Source organism: Danaus plexippus (assembly GCF_018135715.1).
Source record: "Danaus plexippus chromosome 16 unlocalized genomic scaffold, MEX_DaPlex mxdp_23, whole genome shotgun sequence".
NCBI lineage: Eukaryota > Metazoa > Arthropoda > Insecta > Lepidoptera > Nymphalidae > Danaus > Danaus plexippus.
In genome coordinates, this window is record NW_026869851.1 from 3,420,015 (window position 1) to 3,429,323 (window position 9,309).

General features: G+C 29.9%; 1 protein-coding gene across 1 annotated transcript; it reads right to left on the bottom strand.

Annotated features, from left to right (window-relative positions):
• Positions 1-2,758: 2,758 nt before the first annotated feature.
• On the bottom strand, positions 2,759-3,633 carry LOC116771947 (uncharacterized). Its single transcript, XM_032663957.2, has 2 exons — positions 3,514-3,633; positions 2,759-3,442 (listed from the first exon to the last, which is right to left on the bottom strand). Exons 1-2 carry the CDS (start codon positions 3,520-3,522, stop codon positions 2,909-2,911), a joined length of 543 nt encoding a protein of 180 aa, XP_032519848.2. The 5' UTR covers positions 3,523-3,633; the 3' UTR covers positions 2,759-2,908.
• Between the last annotated feature and the right edge of the window lie 5,676 nt (positions 3,634-9,309).

The following is a 9,309-nucleotide window of genomic DNA, read 5'->3' on the forward strand; positions in this document are numbered from 1 at the left end:
TTTGTTATGTTAATTTCTTCCCTTGCTACGGATATTAGGACATAATATTTACTTTTTTAAATAGAAAGTAACAGAAATAAGTGAGAATATATTTAAAAATTTTAATGTTTTGTCATTAAAAAATTTCTATGACATCCTGTAAATAATTTATCATTTGATAGCTAAATTAACTCTATCAGTGTTGTAAACTAACAAGAACAGTACATTTGTCTTATTTTTTTGTTTACATTTGGGTCTTTCCTGGTATCATTCACAAGCACGTTACGTTAGTTTATATTATTATTTGAAATGTACGGTAGATACTCATATGTCAAATATAAAATGCAATAGAGTTTTAAAATCTTACAAGGACACATAGAAAGGAGAAGGATTTAAAGAAAAAAAAAAAACTTTATTTCTGAATCTCATAGTAAAAGCTTCTTGTTTACTAAGTAATTTTTAAATTTAGAATGCACGCTCTTAATGATGCTTCAATATATAATTTTCAAATTTTGAACCGGGAGAGAATAGCTTGAAGATAATTATTAATTTAGGAGCAGTGATATAATTGGTTTGCTAGACTTTGTTTCCAATACAATTAAATTTTAGGTTCTGATTTTAACAAAATAAACTGATTTATTGTAGTAGGAGATATTTTTATTCAGTTAAATTTAAGAATCCATAACAAATTATATCGTTGTTACAAAATATTGAGGCGTTAGTGAAATTTGTTATCCAATTTAGGGGAGCTTTTTCTAAAGTTTCTCATAATATATTTGCCTCTTTAGATTTTAGAGATTTCGATAGGGTAACAAACTTTTAGGTTAGTAGGTCGAAGCTTCGTAATGTTTGAGAAAAAAATGTTACAAATTAGATAACAATTGCAGATCTTCTTTTCAAAATATAATAAAATAGCTGTTGAGAAGCGTACACTTTGGAGAGGTCATTTGTTAGACTTGGACTGCAATATACTTATTAGTAAATAATACTAAAGAAAAGCCATCATAAAAATGTAATATAGTACCAGTATTGTAAATCATCGCTTCTGATACCTTGAGTAAGACTTAAATAAATTATGTGATATAATACTACAAGTATTGCTTTTATAATAGTTTTTAGAAAATTCAATGATAAACTATGATTCTAAAGCCAATATTTAAAAAATGAACTGCGAAGTTAAATTAAATATTATATTCATATATAAGTAGAAGTGGTTTCGTTTCACTTCACCTCGCTTTCTTGGTAAATAATTTTAGCTGATTACAACGAAGGGATCAGCTTATTTAAGTAATTGTTTTTTAACTAGAAGGTATTTTTATTATATTATTGACATAAGTGATGAAAATTATACTATAGTCGGCAGGTAAAAAATCTTACAAAGCTCTACAAATAGATAAGTTTTTTTAAAGCTAAGGAATTTTTGATACAATATAAATTATATGTCACTCTTAAGACCACTTTGTGGTAAAGTTATGTCGAGTTTAGTAGTCGTAAAGTTTCAAAAATTCAAGTCAAAGTAAGTTAAAATGTACATTAGTTATTGCTTTGTTATTGTCAATATTCTTATAACATTTATGATGTGGGTGTCATAAAAGCGCCTAGTAATTTAAAAGAGACAAAGCTTCGTTATGTTACGTAGCTAGAATAGAAAGTCAAAAGTAGAATATTCAAGAGAAACATCCAAAAAGCTCATCATTGATGCAAAGTTTTGTATTTTTTTTAACTTTATTCTTGTTAAATGTGAAAGAGATTATGTTAATAAAATAAAAGGAAGTAAAAAGAGTAGTTGCCTCCTTATAGCCCCGTTGTAAAAATTATGTTATAAGTTTTACGTCGATATGTGTGTGCATGTGTATGTGTATCTGTGTATGATATGGTGGATAAGTACATATATAGCTATATCATCTTTTTTCCAAAATTATGTAAGGCATTTTTGGTCTATGATTACTTAATTAAATACTATATACTTGCAAGGATAATCGTTAAATGAAAATTAAAGCTTTTTCTATTTGAATAATATTAAGTTATTAAGAGTAATACAAAACTTCTGGAAGAGACAAAAAAATATATACATTATTAGTTTTTGTAGAAGTGACAACAATTATGAAATTGCCTAAATTGTATGTATATTTTTTAATACCAAATAATTAGAAAGTTTTTTTTTTTTTTTTAATAACCTTAGGAAATATTTTCGTTTTTATATTTGAATGAGAATTAAATTAATTTTCATAAATATATTTTATTTTTTTAACTGGTATCCATCATAATAAATAATAAATAAATGAAAAAAAAATACTATGGTTAACTTCAAGCTTGTGTTTTAAATTAAGATTTTTATTAGAGATACTTGTGTATTTAATGAAGTTAAGGATAATGTGAGTACATTTTTTAAACATATATTTTAGGTCATATGTTATGGTAACGATGTTAAGAAATGTTAAATTAAGAACAACAGCCAAGGCCAAGACTCAGGGTCAAAAGTGTCGTGAAGGGTACGTTTAAGATTAATTGCCTTAAGTTTCGTAATGTGGATCAAAACTAATTAAAGATCTCATTGTTAATTTAGCGTCATATTTTGAGTTAATGTAAATGTATTAAACGAAATGTAATCAATACTCACAAATAATTATTTCAAAAGTGTTTTCAACATTTTTTATTTTTAGTTTCTGTGCTAAATATAATTCAGACATTCTTGAGGAAATAGCAAATAAGTTCTGAAATTAATTTAAAGACAGCCTTATATTCGTAGATATTATTTATTAATATTTTTGTTATAATATTAATGTAAAGGACGATGGGAGGATATAAAATAATGCATATAAATTAAAACATATTCAAATTATATATATTTGCTAAAAGATGCAACTGATATTTTGTATTTAATAAAAAAAAAGGTTACATCTTTTGATTATTTTAGACATTTAGATAATTAATAAATGTAACCAGATTTCTCGTCAAATTGCTGTTGGGTGTCCTGTTGGGATGTATACTTGGGAGCTAAGTATTGATGACTGGCTGCACCGAATTGAGGTTGAGGGATGGACCTAGAAGAAGATCCAAAACTCGCAGATCCCAGAGAAGGTAAACTACGAGATGGAAACTGGGAAATACCGTTGTTAGAGGATCCAGGGTGACTGTGGTCTGGTGGGAGGTACTGGTTATAGGTAGCAATTTCAAACGCATTTCTACTCATGCCGTTAAAGCCAGAGACTGGGGCCTCACCAAAACTATTTGATGCGTGTGATGCACTGTGATCAAATGAGTTGATTCTATTGGAACCAAATCTATTAGAAGCGCTGTTTCTAGCAAATCCATTGGAGTTATGGTCGCTTATGCCGACCCGATTGTTCCCTGATCCAAAACTATTCTCACGGTGGCCATTGCTATCAGGAGGAAGATAAGAGCGCTCGAGATGTTCGAGGCGGCCAGCAGACGCAGCGACAACCAGGGCAATGAATACAAACTGAAAATATTAATACATATTTGAAATAAATTTTATATATTTTAGATGTTATTATAAATAATTTGTGTTACCAATTTCATGATTACTGTTGGTGGCAAGTTGTTGTATCACCAAACAAAGCTCTCATTAAACTGTGATTCTGAGAGACTACTCCATCTTTATATACCAACTGATCTGCTCCTGATGGTGATCATCTCACGAGTGAAGTTACGTCATGATTTGTACAACAGATAATAGGACGATCAGTAAGTTTGGATTAATTAACTTAGTTTTTTCTGTACCGACCTCGATGTCAAAAATTTTTTGAAGGTTCTCTGAGTAATCAATATTATAATGAAAGTTGTTAGGTGCTATCAGGGATACTCAAGAGGAATCGTGATCCTAATATTGAGTTCGTGAATGGAAAAACATTGATTCTATGTATGAAATAAATAATTTGGGTGCACTCATAATGTTTTTTTTCCGAGCTTGTTACACGAATGGATTCGCCAAATTTAATACGTGAGGATGCAATGAACTTAAGTCACGTAGAAGTTTTTTTTGGTATTGAAGGATATGAGAGCATATTGTAGTATGATATGAAGTTGTAATAACTTTAAAGTATTTTACGTTTTCAGTCAAGGTAAACGATGTTCAAACTGATCAAGAGAATCTTAAAAACAAACTCATTCTATTCAGCTGATTTAAATTAAAAATATTATCTCATTACTATGAGACGAAACTTCTTAGCATTCAATGGATCACCGTGTGAGTGCCGGTATTTTATTTTTTAGTTTCGACTTGACTGTAGCTGTTAGCCCTAATGGCTTTGACAGCGTCACTGGTAGGGGTGGGTGGCCTCATGGGACCAACCCATTTCATTTCGCGCCCGAAGTGCCCGACGGGGTATACCCGCTTCCCAAGGGTGCCTCTAAGAGGCCGGACCTCGGCTTAGGACGTCGTTGGAGTGGAAGATGAGGGTGCCGGATCCATCCATATTATTATAAACGTCTTGTAATATTTCTTTAAGGTATTAGCTAAAATTTGATTTAATATATTTTCCTAAATTAGATTTCTTTATAAGTTAGGTCTTTGAGCTGTAACTAATTAATATTTTTTAAAGAATTTATTTTCATAAATTGTAACTGAAAATCGTTTAGCTTAATTTTCTATCATTTTTTTCTTCATATATAAAAAGCTAAGAAGATAGACCATAAAATGAATATGAAATTAAAATATCTTACATGGGAATGAAACAGACGAACAAAAGGATTCGTCAAAGCTTAGACCCCTAACGATTTAGTATTATATTTTATTTATGTTTTTAAAAAATTGACAGTCTTCTTCAGCTCTATATAAATATAGAGTATTTTTTTTTTGACATGTCCTACGATAAAATCCTTTTGTGTTTAATTGTCCTATAATTTTGTCCGTCTTGTTATTTTTAATAGTTGTAGGACTTTTAGAATATGTTTTTATACCTAGGTCAACTTTTCATCGTCACACTACACATTAAGCGTTTCCTCTTACTCATTTAATGAGCTACACACTACCATGTAAGTCAATTTAACACTGAGAGCTTTATGAAATTTTTATATCGAATTGTATATTTGAAACAGATTTTAAAAACATTTGTTTTCTACTATAGGTACAGTTTTAAATCTGTTAAAGTTTTATACTCTTATAGAGAAACCTTATTCCGTCATGGGATGACATTTATACCAAGAAACAATGATTTAACTGCCAATTGCTTTGATATTAAATTTAATATACCTCTTTTTACCAATTTAATATACCTCTTTTAACATACCAAAGAGAAAGATTCGAATGATTTCAGAAGTATCAATGAAATTTTGTTTTGAGCCTTCATTTTTACATTATATATTCAGTTGTAAAAACAAATTCCGTGGCTAATTTATAATGAGTACAGATTTGTCATTACTTGCTAGAATTTTCGGTTATTCTTTATTCGGTTCCATTATCAATAATCTATATGCGGTTAGAATCACACGATCAAAACAAGAGAAACTATTAATTTATTATATTTTTGAAAACTGTCGAAATCCCAAGCAGACGTGTGTGAAGTTCAATTTGTCTATCTACTTCGATTATATTCAAATATTTTTTTTGTTTTCGATTCAACTTAGCTCTGTTGTTCCCTCATATGTATGTTTTTTACACGGTGCCCTTTTGTTCCTCAAAAAAATAATAACATCTTCTGATGTAAACCCTTTTTGAAATCAATATATAAAATAAAAATTAAAAAAGCCAGTCAATAAATTAATAATGTTTAAGTTTCACCAAAATGTTTTTTTTTACTGCTTGTCATTCGTTTATCAATTTTCTTTTTGCAATTCCTGCACTTCGTGACCTTTTTTATTTATTTTCCTTTTGCGACTTACTGGTACACGAAAAATATATAAAGAATATTTTTTTTAAAATATATTTTAAAAGCGATGTAAACAAATTTAAAATGCTAATGTAGTCACTTTCGGTATGGTCTTTAAGAGGATATTTTTTTTTTTATAGAATTAAAATATTATTTGTCTTCTTAATTATAAAAATAAAAAAAAACTTGAATTAAAAAGTAAAATCAGTGACAGAGATTTATAAATAATAAAATCATTATATGCTTGGTTAAATAATAGAAAGAAATATTTAGCACAAATTTATTTGTTATATTTCATTGAATTCATACAAAGGTTTATATTATATTTTTTCAAAACACATGAGATTTGTTTGATTCCATAAAAATGGTGTTTTCAGTAAATATATCCAGAGTTCACATCAAAAGGCTGTTGAGGAGTCTGTTGAGACGATGAGTGCTTAGGAGCTAAGTATTCACGGCTGGCAGCACCAAATTGAGGCTGAGAACCGAATGATCGCGATCCGGATAGAGATCCAAAACCGTTGGAACCCAGAGATGGGGACCCACCGTGGGAACCAAACTGATGCCCACCGTTGTTTGAGGATGCGGATGGGCCATGGTTAGGAGGTAAATATTGGTTAGAGGTAGCACTTCCAAATGCTACATTTCTGTTTAATCCATTTGAGCCTGACCCCAGGCTAGCACCAAATCCGTTTGACCGAAAGGATGCACCGTTGCTTGAATCGATAACAACTGAATCTTGTCCATCAGATCCAAATATATTGGGGCTTTGTCCGCTTACACCAAAACGACCATTTCCTGAGTCAAATCCATTTCTGCTATGAGCATGGCTGTCCGGAGGAAGATAAGAGCGCTCGAGATGTTCGAGGCGGCCAGCAGACGCAGCGACAACCAGGGCAATGAATACAAACTGAAAATATTAATACATATTTGAAATAAATTTTATATATTTTAGATGTTATTATAAATAATTTGTGTTACCAATTTCATGATTACTGTTGGTGGCAAGTTGTTGTATCACCAAACAAAGCTCTCATTAAACTGTGATTCTGAGAGACTACTCCATCTTTATATACCCACTGATCTGCTCCTGATGGTGATCATCTCACGAGTGAAGTTACGTCATGATTTGTACAACAGATAATAGGACGATCAGTACGTTTGGATTAATTAACTTAGTTTTTTCTGTACCGACCTCGATGTCAAAAATTTTTTGAAGGTTCTCTGAGTAATCAATATTATAATGAAAGTTGTTAGGTGCTATCAGGGATACTCAAGAGGAATCGTGATCCTAATATTGAGTTCGTGAATGGAAAAATATTGATTCTATGTATGAAATAAATAATTTGGGTGCACTCATAATGTTTTTTTCCGAGCTTGTTACACGAATGGATTCGCCAAATTTAATACGTGAGGATGCAATGAACTTAAGTCACGTAGAAGTTTTTTTTGGTATTGAAGGATATAAGAGCATATTGTAGTATGATATGAAGTTGTAATAACTTTAAAGTATTTTACGTTTTCAGTCAAGGTAAACGATGTTCAAACTGATCAAGAGAATCTTAAAAACAAACTCATTCTATTCAGCTGATTTAAATTAAAAATATTATCTCATAACTATGAGACGAAACTTCTTAGCATTCAATGGATCACCGTGTGAGTGCCGGTATTTTATTTTTTAGTTTCGACTTGACTGTAGCTGTTAGCCCTAATGGCTTTGACAGCGCCACTGGAAGGGGTGGGTGGCCTAATGGGACCAACCCATTTCATTTCGCGCCCGAAGTGCCCGACGGGGTATACCCGCTTCCCATGGGTGCCTCTAAGAGGCCGGACCTCGGCTTAGGACGTCGTTGGAGTGGAAGATAAGGGTGCCGGATCCATCCATATTATTATAAACGTCTTGTAATATTTTTTTAAGGTATTAGCTAAAATTTGATTTAATATATTTTCCTAAATTAGATTTCTTTATAAGTTAGGTCTTTGAGCTGTAACTAATTAATATTTTTTATAGAATTTATTTTCATAAATTGTAACTGAAAATCGTTTAGCTTAATTTTCTATCATTTTTTTCTTCATACATAAAAAGCTAAAAAGATAGACCATAAAATGAATATGAAATTAAAATATCTTACATGGGAATGAAACAGACGAACAAAAGGATTCGTCAAAGCTTAAACCCCTAACGATTTAGTATTATATTTTATTTATGTTTTTAAAAAATTGACAGTCTTCTTCAGCTCTATATAAATATAGAGTATTTTTTTTTTAACATGTCCTACGATAAAATCCTTTTGTGTTTAATTGTCCTATAATTTTGTCCGTCTTGTTATTTTTAATAGTTGTAGGACTTTTAGGATATGTTTTTATATATAGGTCAACTTTTCATCGTCACACTACACATGAAGCGTTTCCTGTTACTCATTTAATAAGGTACATACTACCATGTAAGTCAAGTCATTTGTTTTCTACTATAGGTACAGTTTTTAAATCTGTTAAAGTTTTATACTCTTATAGAGAGACCTTATTCCGTCATGGGATGACATTTATACCAAGAAACAATGATTTAACTGCCAATTGCTTTGATATTAAATTTAATATACCTCTTTTTACCATATTAATATACCTCTTTTAACATACCAAAGAGAAAGATTCGAATGATTTCAGAAGCATCAATGAAATTTTGTTTTGAGCCTTCATTTTTACATTATATATTCAATTGTAAAAACAAATTCCGTAGCTAATTTATAATGAGTACAGATTTGTCATTACTTGCTAGAATTTTCGGTTATTCCTTATTCGGATCCATTATCAAAAATCTATATGCGATTAGAATAACATGATCAAAACAAGAGAAACTATTAATTAATTATATTTTTGAAAACTGTCGAAATCCCAAGCAGACGTGTGTGAAGTTCAATTTGTCTATCTACTTCGATTATATTCAAATATTTTTTTTGTTTTCGATTCAACTTAGCTCTGTTGTTCCCTCATATGTATGTTTTATACACGGTGCCCTTTTGTTCCTCAAAAAAATAATAACATCTTCTGATGTAAACCTATTTTGAAATCAATATATAAAATAAAAATTAAAGAAGCCAGTCAATAAATTAATAATGTTTAAGTTTCACCAAAATGTTTTTTTTTACTGCTTGTCATTCGTTTATCAATTTTCTTTTTGCAATTCCTGCACTTCGTGACCTTTTTTATTTATTTTCCTTTTGCGACTTACTGGTACACGAAAAATATATAAAGAATACTTTTTTTTTTTAATTATATTTTAAAAGCGATGTAAACAAATTTAAAATGCTAATGTAGTCACTTTCGGTATGGTCTTCAAGAGGATATTTTTTTTTTATAGTATTAAAATATTATTTGTCTTCTTAATAATTAATTAATTAATTAAAAATAAAAAAAAAAACTTGAATTAAAAAGTAAAATCAGTGACAGAGATTTATAAATAATAAAATCATTATATCTTTGGTTAAATAATAGAAAGAAA